Source organism: Oreochromis aureus, linkage group 4 (genome assembly GCF_013358895.1).
Source record: "Oreochromis aureus strain Israel breed Guangdong linkage group 4, ZZ_aureus, whole genome shotgun sequence".
Taxonomy (NCBI): domain Eukaryota; kingdom Metazoa; phylum Chordata; class Actinopteri; order Cichliformes; family Cichlidae; genus Oreochromis; species Oreochromis aureus.
In genome coordinates, this window is record NC_052945.1 from 9,089,594 (window position 1) to 9,112,547 (window position 22,954).

The following is a 22,954-nucleotide window of genomic DNA, read 5'->3' on the forward strand; positions in this document are numbered from 1 at the left end:
AAAATCCAGTTAAAGACTTTATCCACTTTTCTGCATGTATATCTTATTTTGAAACTTTAAACAAATGGTCAGTCAAGCAGCGCTTAAGACCTACCTGCGTTGTTTGGCATCTTGCCATTGCTGACTTGCTTGAGTCTCTTTTGGTGGGATTTGCCATTGTAGTGAATCTGGGCCTGTGCAGCTGAATTCAGTTGTATGTTGCACACATCACACAATGTGTAGCTTCGTTGCTTCCTCTCCCTTTTTGGTCTGCAGAGAGTAGAAGGCAAGGCGCCCCCTGGTGATTGCTCATCTGGTCGTACGCCCTCATCCTGTATGCTGCACGAAAGCTCGCTGTCCATTTGCACTCCCAGCTCAGCGCTGCCCGTCCTTTTGTCCAGCTCGATTTTTGGCAGCAACGATGGGCTGAACGGACGTTTCATACCTGTGGTAGAAGAAAAGGGTAAGATGGAGAAGATGTTAAATACAAACTGGACTAAAGTACCCTTAGAGGCTAGCAATTACATACACACAAAACCCAAGGAAACATTGGATCCTCCTTTTCTTTCTGAGGAAGGCTAGAGAAGATGTGTAAAACATTATGGAAGAGAGTGAGCCCCTAAAACTTGCATCATGTGCATACTGTAATAATTTATCACAGTCTGGTCTGGCCTGGCCCATCCAGCAAGGAAAACCCTCTTAAAACCTGATAGCTGCAGAGGACAACTGCAAAAATACCCTTGATTCCTAAAGTGTAGAGGAGGGTGTGGAATCTGATACCACGTGCAACTCATTGACTGTCAGCACCCTCTGAACAGTGACACTTGTGTAAAAACGGAAAACATTTATGAAGAGCCCAAAAAGTTGATTCTGTTCATCTGGGTGTTTATTTCGACATTTATGAAGAGATTGGGAAAGTGTGAAAAGAAATGCTGGGCACAAGTGCAAGCATGATCACACTGTCAGCTGTCGTTCATATGGTGGAGGTCCAGGGTGCAATGAAGTACCACTTGGGGGAGACAGAGTGCTGCAGTGTGACTCTCAGAGGAACAGTAAGGCTCCTATGTTAAGCTATGTCACTTATGATGACTCCATGGCAGAGTGCTATCTGTTCCCTCCTGCAAGCCAAAATGCTGCAGCGGAAACCATGCTGCCTCTGTGCAGGATCTTCAAGTAACTGTGCATGGAACAAACAGGTGCATAGAACAACAACTGCATATAGGGGGAAACAACTATAAACTATACAACCTACAGAATTTCTTCAACATCAGCAGCTGCATGAAATATAGAAGTATATGGGATATTAAACACTTCATTTACCAGAACTATGTACAAATGGATAAAGAGACTTCTGTAAATGTGTCTGCTGAAGGGACGAGATGGAGGAGCTGAGATAAGCAGGCCAAAAATATTGAAAGAGACAATCAAGATTCTTCGAAGAAAGCAGTTGAAAAGAAGAGCTATTTGTTTCATATGCATCCACTCCCCATAAATAAATGAAAAGGTAGCTCTACAGCAGCTCTGTGAAGGATTAAGCCATCACCACTGTAAAATGTCCCTGAAACACACCCAGCTGTGCATTTCTGCTGCTAGCTTTTTGCCTCCGCCTCAAGTTATTTATGTAAACAACCAAACTGCTCAGACGCATGCACGCAAACACACATACGCAGAGAGTAAAGCTGAACCTATGATGCATACATACATACAAGCATTAAGAGAAAATGCTCACACAAGGACACACAAATGTGAGCAAACACACACACACACACACACACAGTACTCAAAAACACATTAGAGCAAGCAGCCTCCATGAAAGCTGCTATTCACATTGCCAATCTGGGAGTACTCAAGAGGCTCCATCAGATGTTTTCTCAAAAGCTTTGAGCAATGCTGCTCTCTGGCACTGAATGAAAAAAAATCTCTGTAGTCCTTAACCACGCAACCTTCTCACTCCTGCCAGACAACTCAGCTAGCCACCCTAAATTAGCAAGGTTGTAAAAACAAGAACCTTAGTGAAGACATACAGAACACATAGAGCATATTACACTTTTGCAAAAGATATTTCCTTACAGACCATTAAAGAATCCTAATATTCATATATACATTTATTTCTTTCAGCCGGACAATTGTCTAGTCTGCAAAAGTAGATTGTGACCTTATGCTTGCCATTTTATAAAGCAGTTTGACCTCATGCAGACCGTGCTTTCAGATCATGCAGGCATGACTGTTACCATAGAGACCAGTGTAGCACAGATCTGTATGTTAAAAATGATTTTTATTTTGATTTGAATAAAGTTAACTTTAGAGCCTCAGTGGAAATGTATGTAGCATGACACATAAAAAGGACCGAGCTCACAGAAGGAACGTATTTCTACCTGCTACATTATCCACATTTTGAACGTGAGTCATCCGGTTATACAGCTATGAAAAAAACCCTTTATATAGGGATTTCACACACGTAAGACTGACGCACGTAAGAGTTTTTTATTTAGAAATATTTTAAATTCTATTAGAATTTAAATGAAATTTAAATGAATTTAAATGAATTTCAGTTAAATGAAATTAGATTTTCATTTAACTGTGTAAATTTGATCTTACACAGATTTTTACAGCCAATTCAGTCAGCTTTGTTGTGTTATCAAAATAGAAGAAGAAACTCTGAATCTCTAGGCTATATGCTCTTAAGCATCTATATTTGGAAAAACAGGGCTGCAGATTTTCTCGTGCTTTTAAGTACATACAGGGTTGTCCAAGGAATTCACTTCTAACAACACTCCCGGGTGTCCCTTACTTCTCTGTCAATGTTATGATACAGGACAATGGACAGAACCAGCTACTTTTATGAACAGCAGCTTGAATGCACCTGCTGCACGGAGGATCGCCAGGACCAAAAGGTTTCTCTAGCTTTCAACAGTGAGTATGTGAGTCTGTTTGTACTGAATATCCTGCAGTGACTTTAAAGACACTTCCAGCTCAAGGTAGAAGCTGTGTGAGACAAGAGCCCATGCCGTGTCCACACAGAGATCTGTAGGCTGACACAGGACAGGAGATTGTCAGGGGGTAACCCTGGGGAAATGAGGGAGGGCAGGAGGCTCTGCCAGCCTTGCCATGTCCGCCGTTTCCGCTGTCTGACGCACCCCCACGCTGCACAGCCTCCTCCCTCGGCACATTGGAAACATCAATCACTGCTACGATCTTGCTGAAAGACTGAGGCTCACCCAGCATAGCAGCTCAGCAATAAAAACTCTATTTACGATCTTACGTCCGCTGCTCGCTGATCCTGAAATACTATTGCACTTTCCCCAGCTTAAACCAGCCCTAACCACCGGCCCACCTCAGATAGCTCCCCCACCCAGCCTCTGTGGCCACAGTTGGCATGGGGGCATCAGTTCTTCAGGCAGAAACTGGCTTCCAGATGGACCGGCGCAAACACTGCATAGCAGTTAGCAGCTCCTAAATCACCCTGATGAGAGGGGAATACTGACAACAAGTGAAAATATCAATAGCCCAGGTTTCTCGCATAAAGCAATCCTGACAGCAAGGACTGTAAGCAAAATGACTGCAGAAGGGGATAATCTATTTCCCTGTCTGATGCATTTCAGATGGGGAAGGATCAAAATCCTCCTGACAATCAACTAAAGCGCAGAGCATTTACTATAGAGGTCAGTGGTGCCAGGGAGGCAGAAAGAAACACATGGAAAGAGTGAGAAGAAGAGATTGGTAAAGACAGAACAAAGTCTCTTGTATAATTGGCGTCATCAAAGTATCATTACTGTCATGATGACTGTATTGTCATTACTGCAACTACAGAACGGGCCTAAGGTCCATGTCTTTGTGCCCAGCACATCAATGTTGATTATGTAAAGTCCAGGCTGCGGTCCTCTAATGAGTGTAATTATACAGGAATCAGTGCAGTGCTTACTGAGAAAGAAACTTCAACTGTTGTATGGCTAGTTCAGTAGTCGAAAGCTAGGACAGAGTGTTTGCAGTCCCTATCACCCCAAACCCAAGCCTGAGAGTAAATAAAGAGCAGTGGCACATGAATTGATGTGTTTTCTCTAATCTCTGTTTGCAGCAGTTCTTTGGGAGCGCACAGGGAGGGCATTTGTTCACTCTGTTTGTGTGTGTGTGTGTGTGTGTTTTTTGGCCATGAATGTGTGTTTGTTTGCAAAAAAGAAAAAAAAAGTTTCACAGGGGAAATTTATTATATTATATATATAATTATTGATACAGCATCACGCTGATCCCATCAGTGAGGGGATCAGTTACACCTCAAAAGAGAAATTGAGAAATTGGACAGGACAAAAGCTGATTTCTTATTAAAACCTACAAGGTTTACATGCAGTTACATGAGGTTAACAGCATTAAAGATATTTATATTATAAGATATTCAAAATGACAAGCTAAGACATATCATGTCTGTCATAGCCTTTGTGAAAGATATGGGGTGTGGTAACAGTTTACAAGCTTTCTTGTGATGTATCTCCACCGAGCAGAACTTCATAAAGACCAATTATCATGTTTACTTCTTGTCATTTGAACCGTCTTGTAAATTAAACCGCTTGTACATTTGCTTGCCTTTAAAGGTTTTTCAAAGCAGACCATTTCTATTGCAATGTAAACACCCTACTGCAACAATCCGGTGAGCCCCTGTGCTCAAGCGCTTGTCAACAGTATGGAAAAAAAAACCAATTTCCTGTAAGTGGCTGGTGGGATAGAGATAAGCAAAGTGAGAAAACCTAAAGTTTCTTTTGGAGCAAATTTGCATTCATGTGTTACAAATGACACAAGTCTGTGTCCGGTCTAAGGAGCTGGTTGTTTCATTAAAAATAAGGATCTGCATAACACTAGTTATTTCAGTCTTGTTTTATGAGACTTAAGCAAACATCTGAATACACATCTTGCCAAATTAGGGTTTCCTTTTTCGTTGTGTTACCTCATCTACTTCACAACATTTCCATGTACTCTTTGGTAACCACAGAAGTACCTCTTTTTTGTAGCATAAACAGAAGTTTCAAACAGTAATATGCAAACTTTATAACAACCCACAAAAACTGGAGTTTCCTTTTTTTTAATCTCTTATTCTGCTTTACTTTACACGGTTTTATCTTTCAAACAGTCACTCAATCTTCATCTTAACTTTTTTCTTTCCGCATCTCAAAGACGCATCCCCCAGGAAGCAGCTATTAATATGTGCCAGATGGTTTCAAGTTATGTGAAATACACATCCTCATCCTTGTTTGTTGAATCAGACCGTGTTCAAGCTTATAGGAACATGAGCAAAATTAATATTTATGTTTTTGGATATACAGTGATGGATGACTTTGGCATTGTTTCAGGATGAAAGAAAAAGTCAGTTTTCTCTTTTCGTGCTTTGGGGGGATTTTATAGCAACATGTAAAAAAGCCTATATGAGCGTGACATCCTATATGGATTGTTACCGCCCTTTCGTTAAATTATGCGCGCAGAATAAGCCAGATGCATTAAGTCACAGTGGAAATAAACATGAATTGTGTGCACTATCGAACAAAAAAGAAAACTATACAATGGAGAGGGTAATCTACAGCTTTTCCTAACAGAGTTCAAGTGGAATTTAATCCTTTCATTGAGATTTCACTCGGAAATGTTAGTACTTCAAAACGGTGCTCGAGAGAGGAACGTAGATAAGATGGAATGAATGGAGCCGTGAAGATGAGCATGTAGGAGTTATTTAGTTCCACGTCGATCAAAGGATGAGAAGAAACATCTGCTCACCAGTTTGTAGCTGTATGCACATTGCTGTTTTGAAAACTATTAAAGTTCAATAAAGGATGCAACTTGGTATTTTTGATTTGTGCGGCTATAAAACTTTGCGTCATCAGATACTCATCTGTTACAACACTGACAAATAAAGATTTTACATTGTACGACTGTTCACTCGCTTTTTTTTCCCCACTGAGTTTTGCCTTGTATTTATTACCTCACAAGAACAAGTTCTGTGCCTTGTGCTTTTCAACTCTTATTATTCAATGACACAGTTCCCTTCCAGAGTTACTGTGATGCACCCAGTCAAGCATAGCAGGTGAAACTGATGCCAAACACCAGCTTTTACAGTTTTCAAAAGGCACACAACCACCGCACTGAATACGCTGACTCCATCTAGTGTGGCCCATTTATTTCTCGACCACAAAAAAACAGACCAGTCCAGTTTTTACACTACTGTTCAAACATCCGTCTACCTCAAGTGTTCCAAAGTTAGCCGATGCCGGAAAACAGGCTCATATTCGCCTTATTCACATTTGACCACAAACTCAGCTGGGGAACTGCCCAGCAGGAGTAAACACAGACACTGGGAAAGTTTCCATACAACACTAGATATACTTAGACATGGACAAACCCAGACTCAGCCACAGTTACAACACATGCACACACTTACACACACACTGCTCAATCAACCAGATGCACAAACCCAAAGAGATGCAGATGGGGAGACACAAACTTTACTCTCCTGGAGTCCAGATTTAAGATGTGACTTTGTTCACCTCCAATCTAAGAGGTGATTATTTTACAATCTGCTTTGGCTCGTGCCACCAACCTCTTGTCAGTTTCTGTGTGCTTCAGCAAACATCTAACACAATCTGTAAGAGCTAAACAACACAATCCCCTGACAGTTATGAGCCGTGGTGAAAGCAACAGCAATACTTGGAAGATGCGCTGTTGAAGTCATTTCCAGCTAGGAATAAATCTAATTAATTTCTTAATGGCTGGTCATCTTCATCCCACAGGGCATCTGTTGGCTGAGGTGTGACACAAAACGCTGGCGGTTTGTGAGCCATGCCTGTGGTGTTTGGCGTATCTGCAGAGGTATTCTGATGACCAGATTTAAAAATAACATCAAGGACATTTGCCACCGCTGGCTTGAACATGCATGACTGAGAGAATCACTCAGATTTATTAGTACTGACTGGTGCTGGCTTCCCCTTCACTCACTTTTACTGCAAATATGCCAGAAAAAGCAGTCCACCCTCTAAAAGGGAAAATTTTGACTGTCCTCTTTTCACTCATTCTAACTAATAATTACAAAAATGTACAACCATCTGCTTTACCAGCAATTCACAACCAGCAAGATGCAGATAATGCTGTGTGCTCTGACAGATGTCTGGGGAAATGGATTTATTCAGATCTGACAGGCCACAGATTTTGCAGAGAGAGTGTATGGATTTTTGCTTTCAGATAAGAAACTCTAATCCTGAAAGTAAGAATGATGTGCCCTGTATGGCTTTCTCAAGACACTAATGCAATTATCAGTTAATATGTTCCGATACTTAAATGCCAAACTCTTACATTTCCAAAGCAAAAACATGCAATTCCCCAGATAGTTTACAGAGAGTTTTTCACATAGAGAGGGAAGCAGGGAAGCATTTCTAGCCCAGATAGCATGACTGATGGATGGGAGGAAACAGACTGCCTTTAGGACATAGGAGAGAAGGAAGAAGGGTGCAAGTTGGGCACAGGTGCAGTTCATCACTCTAGTGCATGCAGCTGAAATTAAGTACAGCCTTTTTCGAAACTTCCTTTTCTGTCTGCACATTCCTGCACCCACAAAAACAAATACAGAAGCACACAGTCCTCCATCTGTGTAAACTTGTTATTCCACTAATATATTTTTAAAGTGGGTAGATGATTGTAAGCTCTTTAAATAAAGTGAATCAGAAGGCAGTTGTGGCTAGGGATAGCCTCTGATCTGTTTCTCTTTAAGAGTGAAAGAAACTATGTGGAGCAGACGTTCTCTCACAGTGTTATGTATAATTAAGGAATCCATGGTATTTTGACCACACAGTTTTTAGACAAGAATGACCTAAACAGATTCAGACTTTGCTGGCAGAGAAAGAGGAAGGCTGTTACAGGCTCCTGTTGGCAACGTATTAAAGGGATCATGTTCATCTTTTGCTGCAGCTCCACACAAGCTTTCATCTGTCATCAAGTTTAAACACATTTTTATAAAGGTGTAAAAAAGGTGCTGAACCCTGAAATATTATTTGACTTACGCTGGTTGAGTCTTGGAACATATTTTTGATTATTTTGATGTTATGTAACCACAAACGCCTGAGAGCTGTTAAATGTAAACTTCTTTTCCTTTACCTGAACAAGACGTTCCTAATTTATGTTTGTATATATTAATAGGGAAAAGATAATCAATCCAGCTAAATACGGGGGTGGTGTCTGTTTAAAAACTAAGTGATGCTTTGATTTAAGCTCATGAATCAAACTGATTATGATAAAACAAAGGGGATGCTTATATAACCGAGTTTAAATCCAAATATTTCTCATATGAATGTAGCATTACGACTGTTAATCATGAAGGTGTGTGATTAATTATTAAAAATTAAGACATTTACTTTAATTTACTCATAACAGATTAAGGTTAATAATCCAAACCATATAATATGTAACTGATTTTTTGACACAATGTTTTCTATAAATTTCATTTTTCTTCATTATCTATTGTCATGAGAATCTCTATATGTTACCTTTAGTGGCCACACCTACAGCATATGCAAACATCATGCATCAAACCTGCCAACCTGTTTCCCCAGCAAGCAGCGTACAGACGCAGTTGTAACCTGAGTCTCATCCCTCCGCAGCCACTTTTCCACTGTAGAAATGCTTTCAAAATTAGAAAGTAATAAACAAAATAAGCAAACAACAAGAAGCACTAGATTTTAAACTGCTGGATTAAAACCGTCTCATATTCCTCTCTAATTTTTTACTACTGCCTCTTTTTGCCGATAGCTTTTAGTGAGGAAGCTTCTTTGAAGCCGCTTGCTTACAAGCATTCCTAATGAGCCGCTTCTTCTCATTGGTGTGATGTGGGGCTGGCTGATGGTAGTTGTAATCACTGAGAGGATTTGATTGCATTAGCCTCATCCCTACCTGTTGTTAATGACATTAGTTCTGTAGGAGGAAATTCATTAGAAGCAAGAGAGCTGAGTTGGGTTTCCTCACATGTAGGGAGAAACACTGACAAACTGCCTTCTCTGATGTAAACAAATCTAATTTAGTGATGTTTTTGACTATTTTATGCTTTTAACAGTTATACAGGAAAGAGGTATTTGTGCCGATGCAGAATCCACCCTAAGAAATAACAGAAGTTCTGTTATTTCAAATGAGATGGACCACATAAAACTAAACATTTCCACTTTTCCACATATGTATGAATGGACACATACAGACATATCAGTGCAATGGAAAGGGGTTTCTGAAGATAGAAGAATTGCAAAGGTGTCCTGATAAAGGGAGATAAAGGCCACTGCTACTTTAGTTTGACATGCTGTTTCAGCATGTGGTAAGTGAGACTGATTCAGCTGCACATGTCTATCTGTGTGTGTGTGTGTGTGTGTGTGTGTGTGTGTGTGTGTGTGTGTGTGTGTGTGTGGTGGTATTCAAGACTATCCAACTGTATTATCCAGGGATCAGCTGTGGTGTTGATGCTGGCGTGCAACTTGTCCTTGCCAATGAGCTGCCCCTGCATCCATCCGTCACTGTGGCACTCCCAGTCCCAACTCTGATAAGAGTTAGGATTACATGCCTAGAACTAAGAGCACTTGTTATTTATGTTGCCATGTTACTCAAAGGGACACACAAGGAAAGAGATTATTAGAGGCGATACATACAGTACAGAAGGGCAAGGAGTCTGGTAGCAGATGGTTGGGCCCCCGTAGAACCCTAACTTTAACATCCAGTAGCCAGAATTGTCACAAATTCTGAAAAATGCATGGAAAATTTTGGAAAACTCACCTTCTGTAAGGCTGAAATTAATTAAGTCAATTCTTTTTTCACAACACCAGGATTATTTTTCTTAATATTTGTTATTTACATTTAATATACATTGATGAATGTAGGATAAAAAAATGAACTATGACATCTACATAGTCCTGTAAATGATATATTTAAAGTTGATTCGCTACTCCTAAACAATAGATGCCCTGGAATAAAAGGAATAAAACAAGTCATAACAGGAAACAAAGCGATTGTGGTTGGTTTACAGTTTTCTACAAAGTTTTCTTCTGGTTCAATAACATCCCTCTGTACAGTCTGAGGATTTTAATGCCCCTGCATGCATGTAGAAACCAAGCCTCTCATACACATGCCTCTAGCTTGGCAGTGTACCAGGTTACAGAGATGGATGGGAGCTGGATGATGTGAAAACAACACCAAAGTGCAACGACAATGAGCATAATCTGCCTGTAGCTTGGTCCAAGTCTAAATTTTTTCATTTTCATTCACTGTCATCCATAATTTTTGGAGTAATCCTGCAAACAAGTGAAAGAGACAAACTAATTAAGATAGGTTATATTATTATAGATTTGTTGGAGCAAATATTTCTTTATAGTAGACACCTCTTAAAGGCAAGGTCAAATCTAGCAGCCCCGCTGTGTTCACCTGCTAACCACCTCTATCTGCGTACTGTTTGGTGCTGGGCAAGTGTCAAACTATCAGAGTCTGCCAACACTTGTGTGAAAGCATTTGCCAAGTACTGGCTCAGCAATAGTGAAACGTGAGAAACAAAGAACATTAGCCTTCAGAAAAAAGTTCTGTCTTTTGAAATGTGTCAGTACCAGCAGTAAGCCACAAGTTTTATTTTGAAGGTCTCTGAAGTCGACTTCTTCAGGGTAAACTATGGGTGACAGTGGTAACCTGGTAGCAACCAAAGCAATTGCAAGGAAATTGTTGGCAGAGCACTGTATGCTTCTTTTTGACAAATTTCACCTAGCAACAGTCAACAGCCACTTGGCAACAGATCAGTGAATAAAAATTTTTCCCTAACATCCATCAGGGGGTCCAAATGATCTTTAGGCCTGCGTGGCTGGAGCCTTCTTTTGGAATTCACACTTCTCTCCACATACTCATCCTGTAAGGGTCAATGCTGCAAATAAACCTAGAATTGTGGTTTCCTTTGTGACTTTATTTTAACAATAAATCTGAAAACACAAGACTGACCTCTGTAGGCCTCACTCATTCACACCTTTGGCTTTACCTTGAGACTTAATAATTTAACAAGTTAGCTTTGCAGTGGTTAACATTTAATGAAAATAAATACAGCTCAATCATTTTATGCATTAGCTTCTTGAGTTTCTTGACTTTCCTTTCAGCAGTATATAGCCAGGGCAGAGAAAAATAAGTAAGAGGTGAGCAATTGATTAAAAATACTGAATACTTCTAGGTTCAGATAATGTTTAAACACATTAACACAGCTATAGAGCTCCAATGAAACACATCTGTCTGTCAGAAATTATCACGAATGGCTCTGATACCATATTTACATCCCTGTCAATACTCACTCATAGCAGTTTGTCTCTTATGGCTTACACTTGCCTCTGTTACAGCTCTTTGATCATGTAGCTTTAACACATTTGCATGCAGCAATCTATTATAACATCATTATGTCCATTGTCTAAATCTCCAAAAGTTGATTCTGTTCATCTGGATGTAGCATTTTCAGTGGGAGAAATGTTTCGTCACTCATCCAAGTGACTTCTTCAGTCTCAGCTGACTGCAGGTTTCCCCAATCTTATAAACAATACATTTGCATAATGACTGAAACCAGCCCACTGAAGGAACAATGGACTGGGAGGTCAGTTCCTTCATCATGATTATGCAAATTCTCATGACCATTGATCAACAACCACTGATCAATGGCCATGAGTACCATTCACAGAGAGTTGGGGAATGGCTGCAATCACAGCATTGTAAGATGGTGACAGATGTACCCTTAGGCCCCCTCCTCGATTCAGAGATGGTCTTTCCCTTTTCAAGTAAATGGCCTCCTTGACTCAGCGCTCAAACCAGCGTTCCTCCCTGTCCAGGATGTGTACATCCTCGTCATTGAAAGAGTGTCCACTGGCCTGTAGGTGTAAATAGACTGCAGAGTCCTGGCCTGACGAGGTAGCTCTTCTGTGTTGTGCCATCCGCTTTGCCAGAGGTTGTTTGGTTTCCCCGATGTATAAATCCTGGCAATCCTCCTGGCAATTAACAGCGTACACTATGTTACTCTGTGTCGGGGGACCCGATCCTTGGGGTGGACCAATTTTTGGCGCAGCGTGTTTTGGGGTTTGAAAGCCACAGAGACCCGGTGTTTAGAAAAAATGCGTCTCAACTGCTCCGATACTCCTGACACATACGGGATCAATACAGGTTTTCCCTTAGGCAGCAGTTGTCCTTCTCTCCTGGATCGGCTGGAGCTTTCTTTTGGTACCTTCCCAGTTTTGACAAAAGTCCAGCTGGGATAACCACATTTACTCAGGGCCTTCTTGATGTGATGTTCTTCTGCCTCCCTGGCCGCTGTGTCTGTGGGGATGGTGTTCGCTCTGTGTTGTACCGTCCTGATGACACCCAGTTTATGCTCCAGTGGATGTCGAGAGTCAAACCTTAAATACTGATCTGTATGCGTAGGTTTCCGGTACACATCAGCTTTTAGATGTCCCCCATTACTGATGGAAATCTCACAGTCTAAGAAGGCTAACCTGTCACTTTTCATATCCTCCCTGGTGAATTTGATGCGTTGGTCCACTGAGTTAATGTGATCCGTGAATTGTGGTATGTCCTGAGATTTGATTTTCACCCAGGTGTCATCCACATACCTGAACCAATGACTTGGTGGTGTTCCAGGGTAGGATAACAAAGCCCTCTTTTCAACTTCTTCCATGTACAAATTCTCCAACTCTCTGTGAATGGTACTCATGGCCATTGATCAGTGTTCTTTGATCAGTGGGCCTTGATCAGTGGTTGTTGATCAATGGTCATGAGAATTTGCATAATCATGATGAAGGAACTGACCTCCCAGCCCATTGTTCCTTCAGTGGGCTGGTTTCAGTCATTATGCAAATGTACCGTTTATAAGATTGGGGAAACCTGCAGTCAGCTGAGACTGAAGAAGTCACTTGGATGAGTGACGAAACGTTTCTCCCACTGAAAACGCTACGTCCAGATGAACAGAATCAACTTTTGGAGATTTACTTACCTGGATGATTGAGAATGAATCAAGACCCATTGTCCAAATCATTTTTATAAACGAGTTCTTAGCAGTGGCAATATCAGCCATGAATATTTCTAGACTGTAGTTATTTTTTCCATTTTATCTGAGAATTGCAGTGACAAAAAAAAAGAAAAAATCCATCCACATATGCTAACATTTGCACAGTTTCCTATGTTCATATGCTGCCCTGTGCATATACTGCATAAATAAGGCAGAAATTCTAATCAGGACTAGGTGTCTATTGCATGTGAGCAAGTGGTAGAGCCTGTGTTCACAATGTGGCATCCTTGCTGTGAGCAATCAGACAGAGGCCGTACTCTGCTGCCCCTGCACTCCAAAAGCCAAAGCAGAGATGACGCGCTGCAGGAGTGCGGGTGGAGGGTGCATGATGCTGCACGCACTCCTGTAATGCGAGTATTATCCATGCCAAAACTTTTATAGGAAAGTGTATTGGCTTTGTTAACCTTCAGGCACCTACAGAAAGACTACACACATACTGTAATCTATGCTTGGATTCTTTCCAAACAAGTCCATAAGCACAGGCAGAGATGATGAACTGCCAAACAGATGAATAAATAGACGCATTCACCATCGTAAATCCGTAAATCAGCTATTAGTAACCTCTGCGTGGTACCTGGGTCACATACAGTCTTTTAGAGCCAAGATCATGGGTAGCTACTGTGGCTACGCCGTGGCTGATGCAGTGCAATTACGTGCACACACTTCTGTGCAAACACTTACACAGTTTGTACTTGGCACTGTGTTTTAGCCCGTTTGGAAAAAGCAAAAGAAAATTAAACCGCTCTGTTGACATAAAAGACAAACAACTGTAACCTTCGAACTCTGTGAGCCAATTAAGTTGCCCCTTAACATTCCTCCCTGCTCTATGACCGAAGCTGTCTGCGAAAAGCTAAGCATCACGTCTTGTGCCTTTCACTTAGCACAGCACACGCGACTGCTTTTGGGGCCTGGTTGTGCCTTTGGGCATGTAGCCAGTTTCCTGTCTGAAGTGTGAAGGTTAAGGGAGGAAAAGGCTCATGAGGAAAAACTTTCTGGCATGTATGACTGTAATGAAACAATGTAGTGCTAAAAGTACCACCTGTATTTCTACATAACACACACCTACATGCAATAGCACACACATCCTTCCCCCCTCCCTCCTTGCATTTGCTGGCACATCTTCCCCTTTTCTATCAGCATGTAAAAGACCCTCAGGAACCTATTAACACTGTTAAACTAGGGTAATTATGTAGCTGACACTTTCAACGCAGAGAAAGGGAGGCTGCTTAAAATAAAATGACGAAATGTGTGTGTGAGAAAGCACAACTGCACGATTGTGTATGATGTTCGATGATGTGCGTGCCTTGTCAAATGCTCTCACAGGAAGTGAAGTGAATCAATCAGGTTGCCACTCATAATTACGGCACTATTAATAACAAAACAAGCTGCTGTTACCTCCACAACAGTCTTAACTGCTGGAATGAGTCCACTAGGAAAATAGTCTTATCACCATATCAATTATTCAGCACTCGTTAGTAAACAGAATTTGCATGCTCTTTATGGCTGCGCAGACAATTCACTGCTGGTTATATATCTGTTTCCTAATGTATTTTGGGATAATGGTGAGAATCAAGGGCCCTCTCCATCACTGTCTTAGTGTCAGTGACTAAGACAACTGCTGCTCATCAATCACATGCTAAACCTCTATAGAGAAATCAACATACTGACAGCCTTTTAAAAGCAGGAGGATCAAGTAGCTTAGAAAAGCCCAGGAGGATTTGATTGGCAAGAATAAGAAGGCACACGTAGGGGCTACTATTTATGACATTGTTTACAGATAAGGAAAGTGGCAATATTAGGCTTTTGGCGACAGGTAATTGAACACTTTAAGTTACAGAGTTAAAGTGAGTGACAGTTATTTTAATCAGAGATAAACCAAAGCTCAGACAAAAACCACAGATAGCATGTAAAATGACAGATGTCCTCTCAGTAAATTTACTAGATAACCAGAATTGCATCTGCTATTTACTTGAAATAGAAACAAACATTTTTTTTTAACTTATATTATATTTTAATAGTATGCTTCTATTTTACTAAATGCAAACTTCAACTATAGGCCACAACATCGGAAAATATACCACAATGACGTTGTTTTCTTTGATACTTAACACTGTGGGTGGGTATTAACTAACTGAACACTAATCTTAAATCCTAGATATTCAAATCAACTCAAAGCACCTTTATGAAAGTGAAGAATACTTTCTCTTGAAGGATAAATGATATGCTTCATAAACCATGACAGTGGATTTTAAATCAACCATTCAAGGTGTGATGTAAGTGCAAACTTTCAGCTTTAATTCAACTGGATTAACAAAAGTGTTGCATTAACTATTTAAGAAATAAAGCAATTTTTAGAGAATCAGGAATTGACTCTGCAGTCAGTGACTGCCTGAAGTCTAGAATCACTAAACACTGCATTTCTTCCCTTGAATTGCTCTGCCAGGCCTTTACTGCAGCCACCTTCAGTCATTGCTTGTGTGTCCCTGTGGCTGCAGTTTTGCCTTTTCACATCATCAATACACACAAGTGTTCCACTGGCAGCCATACATGTCCATGCCATAACACTCCATCATGTTTGACAGATGATGTGGTATGCTTCAGATCATGAGGTATTTTTGTCCTTCGTTATACTTTTTTCTTCCATTCATTACGGTACAAGTTAATCTTGGTTTCACCTGTCCGAAGACTACTTTCCAGAACTGTGCCGGCTATCTGATGAAGTCCAATCTGGCCTTCCTGTTCTTGAGTATAAATACAGGTTTGCAGCTTGTAGTAAATCCTCTATATTTCCATTCATTCATTCCATGATGTTTCTGTCCAAGCCAGTGCAATTCTCCTTTTTAAGAAGAAACCAGAATATACATGTGGGCACTCCTAAAGTTTTTATGAAACGAGTTGTGACATGCAACAGGTTTATTTGAGGTTTTCAGCCTAATAATATCCTCCTTCACTTAAATCAACATCTATTATTGACCTCATATTGAGAATTTGGGCGAAAAGCTGGTTCAGAACATGCAAGGAGATGCAATTTCAGTCAATTTGCCAGTCATTCTTGAGCCTCTGAAAATGGTAAATGGCCTGTGGTAAATGGCCTGAAAATGGGGGACAATGTATAAAAATGATTTGAATTCCTAACGACTTAAAGCAATACTTTTGTTAAACCTACTTAAACCTTCAAGCTGAAACTCTGCACTTAAATCACACCCCGACTGTTTGATTAAAATTCACTGTGGTGTGATGGAGGCAAAATTACAGAAACAGCGTATCTGTGTATTTTTGTTCCAACACTTACTGATCTAACTGTATGATGTCGACAGGGCTTTAGAATGGCCACAAGATGAGAAGTAGGTTAAAAAAATCTGCTTTTTTTAGCCTAATTGCAACACAGTATGGAAGCCCGCTTCCGCCACTAAAAAAAAAAGTATCCATAACTCGAAATTTCGAGTTGTCTTTCTCAAAATTTCAAGTTATTTTCTTGAAATTGCGACTTATTAACTAGAAATTTTGACTTACTTTTCTCAAAACTTTGAGTTAATAACTCGAAATTCCAGTTAGCGCTGCTAATCAGTAATCTACGTGAATGACGTCATTTCCTTGTTCCCCGGAAGCTGAAGGCTTCAGCTACAAATGCTACAGCTAAGCTACCATTATTGCAACCAGTCATCAATGCACAAATTGCTGATTATTTTCAGCGTGGCTTAACAAATTGTGAAATCCTTGTGTTATTAGCTGAATCACATGGCGTTACTATCAGTAAACGTACTCTCGAAAGCACCAATTTGTTGCGATCCGGTTTTGAGTGCACATTCCACATAGATTACTGATTGACAGCACTAACAGCAATAATTTCAAGTTATTAACTCAAAATTTTGAGTTACTTTTCTCGAAATCTTGACAAAATAACTCGAAATTTTAAGTTAGGGATACTTTTTTTTTGTATTGGCAGAAACGGGCTTCCATAAGACAGTGTTGACTGCAACCATATATAAAAATTAAATCCTTCTCTCAGAGACAAAAAACAAAAAAAAACACTCAAAAGTAATAAAAATTAGTATAAAGAAATTTGTTTGTATTGAGATTTACTTCTGTAAAAAAGAAAATCATACAGCTGCTAATGTACTGTAGCTGAACACAACCCTATGACCAGAATAATTATGTGATATAAGTAATCCCACTGACTACTTTAGGTTACATGTTTGGCAGTATAGCCCATGAGAATAATAATCAGTTGTAATGTAATACACCTTCAGAACAATCTCTCCAGCTTGGCCAGCAACCAGCAGTTTAACACTTCAGTGGCTTAGTGTGACACAATGATGAGTTGCTGTTATACAGGATACGCTCTTAGGATAGTGTGATGGATCAGTGGATATAGTGGTGACAAGTGAGAATGTCAGAGGGTGCTACAACAGTACTATCCTTAGGTACTATGTGATATGTCGCTATACTGCACAGCCACTCTGAAAGTTGGCCTTGGCTTATCGCTCTTGCTCAAATCACTGAAGACTGCCACTTTGAAATCAACAGCAGCCGCAGCTAAACTCAGACTGACTTCTGGCCTTCTGCTGGGTGTCTGTTATTACAGCTGTCCAGTTTGTTTTGATCGACTTTTTGGTTTTGCCCGGTAAGAAATCCAGATGGTTTATCTAATTTTAACAGACTTCATAGGCAAACAGAGACAAAAACACCACAGAAAGAGATAAGAAAGTGAGAAACGGAGGTTTCAATCTTGCTTTGCTGCCACTGAGTTCAGTTTCTTTCTGGAATAAGAGCAAATCCTAAAACTTAAATCCTCCAGGCTTCATAGCATAGGCACAATATCACATATATATTGCACTGATATATGATTGCACTTTTTTTAATATCACACTGGTGTGCTAAAGCTGGTGTTAGAGCGCGAAGACCAATACTTTAAAACCTGTGGAGGTGCAAAGCTGCCCATCCCCGCTTGTTGGGATTAATTAGTCATAACGTCCTTATCTTTCATCCCACAAGATGTCTGTTGAGTGAAATATGGCAGCATCTTATCAGTGAGTATGTGTGGGATGATAGTTTTGAAAGCCAATAAAAAGTTAAGATAATTAAGTCTAGCATGAGTCTTTTGGCCCTCCAGATGTTTATACAGGATATTCAGTAGGATATGACAGCATCCTCCACCCCTCTGCTAGTCCAGATTAAAAGGGATCCAATGATTTATCCACCTGCTGTACAGTTTTCTTTTTAATGAGCTTCTACATCGACTTCATCAGCAAAGATATTCAAGCTAACAACCTAAGGCTATTCAGCGGCATGGGTGGATTCTTTTTAGCCACGGCCCATTTCCATATCTAGGGCAGCAGTTGTAGGCGCAGTGACAACATAAAGATGTAGTGAAAAATGCGTCTAAGAACCAATTACTGTCTCTGACTCTCTCAAAGATTGCAAGAGGCTTGACAGTTTTTTACTGTAAACAACAGGCTTCGAGTTTTAATCAAGAATAAACTTTATAAGCAATGCAGAGACAGAGATGGGACATTGAGACAGTATAGTGATTTGGAGACTTTTCTTAAAACTTTAAACTAGTCTTTAAGATCCAGTTCATTAAGATAATTAATTATAAAAGATTATATGACTGTGAGAATATGTATGCTTGTCATCGACCTGGTCATTCCACACAGCAAGCACCAGTGACATATGCTCAAACAGAAATGGAAAAGCGAATGAGAGTTTCATTTCCTTTTTAATTAACTTACTGTGACAGTATGTGACACTTACAATAGAATTCAAGAATAAAGTCTGACATCCTCAGAAACTTTTTTAAGTGCTCCCACAGTAATCCAGTCTTCTGGTGTGGATTACTGGAGTTCGTATGCATCCAACACATATTTTATCAACCTGTCTCGTCTTCTGTTGGGTCCCCCCTTTTGCTGCTAAAACAGCCCTGACCCATCAAGGCATGGACTCCACTAGACCACTGAAGATGTGCTGTGGTATCTGGCACCAACAGGTTAGCTACAGATCCTTTAATTTGTCCAAGTTGCGAGCTGTGGCCTCCATGAATCAGACTTCTTTGCCCAGAACATCTCATAGATGCTCAAATGGACTGAGATCTGGGGAATTTGGAAGTCAAGTCAACACTTCAAACTTGCCGTGCTTCTCAAACCATTTTTGCTTTGTGGCAGAATGAATTATCCTGCTAAAAGAGGGATTACCATTTCTGCAACAATACTTAGGTAAGTGGTACCCGGAACCAAGATTTCCCAGCAGGACATTGTCCAAAGCATCACACTGCTGCTGCCCGCTTGCCTTCCTCCCATAGTGCAACCTAATGCCAAGTGCTGCTAATGAAAATGTGACTAATCAGACTAGTCCACTTTCTTCCATAGCTCCGGGATCCACTTCTGATGCTCACGTTCCCATTGTTGACAAGATTCAGCTTGGGTACCCTTAATGGTCTGTGTAGCCACATACACAGCAAACTGCACTGTTTATTCAGAGATCTTTCTTTCTATAAGAACCAGCATTAACTTTACTGAATCGGACCACACGGGGCAGCTTTCGCTCTCCGTGTGCATCGGTGAGCTTGGCTACCCATGACCCTGTCACTGGTTCACCACTGTTCTTGGACCACTTTTGATAGACACTAACCACTACAGACTGGGAACACGAGAGCTGCAGTTTTGTCCACGTTTGACAATTTGGCCCTTGAAACTCACTCATTTCCTTACACTTTCCCATTTGTCCTGCATCTAACACATCAACACTGAGAACAAAATGTTCACTTGCTCCCTAATATATCCTATCCACTAACAGGTGGCATGATGATTACATAATCAGTGTTACTCACTTCACCTGTCAGCAGTCACAATATTATGCATGATTGGTGTATCCCTAAGGTGGCTCACAAGCTTTGTTCCATTATCACTTATTAGCCATAAGATTTAGTCATGGTGACCGATAGAATTACAGTTTATAGGCCGCAGACACCACAAACCATTTGTGTCCTTTCTCTAATTACTGAAAAACTATTAATTTTGAGAAAAATGGCTAAGAAAAATAATACTGACACATGTAAAAGCAACAAAACAGCTACTCTTGGCACCACCTAGAGCCACATGGAAGTGAAAAGATTTCCACATGTCCAAAACTGACTGTCTCACAAACAATCAGTGTGTAGACAGGGAGCACGTGTTAATTCTTCAACTAATTATGCCTTTATCACCACATTAATCATGAATCCATTGAATTCATTATTCCCAAGTAAGAGAATGCCAATGTGCAGTCATTATGGCCTATTTTTGACTACAAATGATAACGGCAGTGGAGGTTACTGAATGACAGGAGAGAGATGAAAATCACTCTTCCAGCACCACATGGACAGCCAGTTAAAAAGCAGGAGTGAGCTTGATTGTGTCTCTCTATCACCGCAAGAAAAAGGAAATGAGGAAGACGAAAAGAGAACAACATAAAGAGGGAGAGAAAAATGTAGGAACGAGCGCTGTTCTCGACTCAGAGTTAGAGAGAGACAGAAATGAGATGCCATTGTACAGCGATGTGAACCTGAAGTGGTCCACGACTGATGAGCAGCTCTGATTGGGTGCAGCAGATGGTGAGCACATATACACACAAGGAAATGACGAGAGCTAATGATGCATAGAAGAGAAGTACCCCTCTCCTCTACAGAGGACAGTCACTCTGCTTTTTGCATGGACAATACTTATTCTAAATGACCTTACCATCTATTCATGAGGTGTATGTATGTGTGTGTGCTTGAGTCTCTGTGGGCTCGTGTCTGCCCTGCTTCAGGGTGACCAGCAAATTGAAGTCCCCACATATACAAATACACATACATGCAGACACACACTTTTCTTACTTTGAAAGAAAATGCAGAGATCTGTATCTTGGTTTGCGAAAATAAATCTCTTCAGTGTTTATTTAGCTAAGAAAAGACAACTGTGAACAAATTCTCTCATCCACCAGCTCACTGCTCCATTTCTGTATACTTACAAATTCCTATTGATATGACGTGTATTCTTCACAAGCCAGCATGCCTCTCATTTTTATACCTACAGGCATGCACAGAATTTTCTGTCACAGAGACTGCTGCCCACACTCCACTGAAACAAAGGTGAAGGCATTTGATTTGTGGGGTTAACATTATTAATAATTTAACAGGCAGCATTTCTACTGGCATTTAGTCATGTTTATATACACTCACCAGACACTTTGTTGCTGGTACTTTGGCTATTAGAATTGCCTTGATTCATCATGGCATAGATTCAATAAGGTGCTGGGAACATTTCTTAGATATTTTGATCCGCATTCACATGACAGCATCAGACATGCTGCTATAGATTTTTCAGCTGCACATCCATGATGACAAACTCCCATTGCACCATATTCTAAAGATGTTTTATTGGGAGTGAGGTCTGGTAATCATAGAGAGCAGCAACAATACTCGGGTAAGCTGTGGCATTTAAATGATGCTAAACTAGTAATAAAGAACCTAATTTCTTCATTCAAAACACCCTTAAACCACAGCTAGCAGCGTGAATGACTGATACAAGGCGAGATTGATACATGCTTTTATTTACGCCATATCTGGCCCTACCATCCAAATCTAATTTCACCAGAGCAGGAAATCTTCTATTGTGCAGTTTGGATCCCATGCAAACTGTGGCCTAAGCTTCCCGCTCTTAGCTGACTAGCGTGCTCCCGGTGTGGTCTTCTGCTTCTGCTGCTCTCTCAAATACCTTGGTTGTAATGAGTTGTCATTCAAGTCACTGTTGCCCTCTTATCTTCTTATTCACTTCTGATCTCTGACCAGAGAAGTGCTGCTCACTGGATATTTTCTCTTTCGGAACATTCTTTAAACCTTGGAGATGGTTGTACAAGAAAATCCAAGTAGAGCAGTGGTTTCTGGAATATTTAAGTCAGTACTAACAATCCTCTAAGGTCATTTAAATCACATTTTTTTCCCAGTATGTTTTTCCCATTAAGTCATCTTGTCTATTACTATTTGACTAAATATACTGAGGTACTATCATGTGATTAGCTGATTAGAATATGTTAACAAGTAGTTGATCAGGTGGACCCAGTGAAATGACGGGTGAGCCCAGTGTACTCTAAACGTTTACAACATTAAAATAGCTTAAAGCTAACATTTATGGCACTGATCATCTCAATAAAATGCAGTATTCTGCTAGGAAATCTTGAGTCATTTATGTGGCTGTTACTTTAACATGTGTACATGTGTACTTTAACATGAGAAGATCACACTCTGATGGCTGTGGTCTCTTCCGGCTGGACATTGTTCCCTGCCATAAGACCAAAACGCATCAGGACTGGTACAAAGAGCATCAAGACCATGGTGTGGGACAAACTCTATACGATCAAACATCAGCAGGATGCACTGAAACAAGCCCAATCCATGGAGGACCCACTACGATCTCCAGAACCCAGAGGATCCACTGCCACTGTCCTCTTACTTAACATCAGAAGACATCCTCCAATGTCCCAAGTTGATTCCCTGAAGTAACAGAGCTTTTTTGGCAGCTTAAACAATCTATACATAATCTCCTGCTGCACTGCATATTCTTTCTCTTCCTTTGTCTCCCTTGCTTTGCTTTTTCACGATGGCTTTTAGCATCTAACCTCTTGTGAAACAATTCCCCTGTGAACCTGTCACAGTATCGTGCATGATGATGCATCTTTGGCAGCGGTACTTTTGTACTTTTCAAATTATTTCAGGTCCCCAACGTAAGCTGCCAAACACAGCCAAATCTGCTATAATCATCAACTGATTTTTGATTTCTGATTGCTTCACACATCTGTGCTTCAGATCTTACAATCATCCAACAAAGTACAAACAATGTTTTGCTGTCAGCTACCCCTTTTTGGGGCAGTTATGGATTCTTATTA

The 22,954-nt window shown here is 40.5% G+C and overlaps 1 protein-coding gene and 1 long non-coding RNA gene across 5 annotated transcripts in view; one reads left to right on the forward strand and one right to left on the reverse strand.

Moving 5' to 3' along the window:
• The window catches only part of znf385c (zinc finger protein 385C), a 135,829-nt gene that overhangs the window by 86,684 nt on the left and 26,191 nt on the right, over positions 1-22,954 (reverse strand). For all 4 annotated transcript variants that reach the window (XM_031729887.2, XM_031729886.2, XM_039611501.1 and 1 more), the window contains exon 2: positions 95-424. In XM_031729887.2, the coding sequence (XP_031585747.1) occupies positions 95-422 (328 nt within the window). In that variant the 5' untranslated portion in view covers positions 423-424. The remainder of the gene's footprint in view (positions 1-94; positions 425-22,954) is intronic.
• LOC120439973 lies at positions 2,302-3,394 on the forward strand. The gene is made up of 3 exons (XR_005612894.1): positions 2,302-2,379; positions 2,795-2,892; positions 3,286-3,394. It is a non-coding gene; the product is annotated as an uncharacterized LOC120439973 (long non-coding RNA).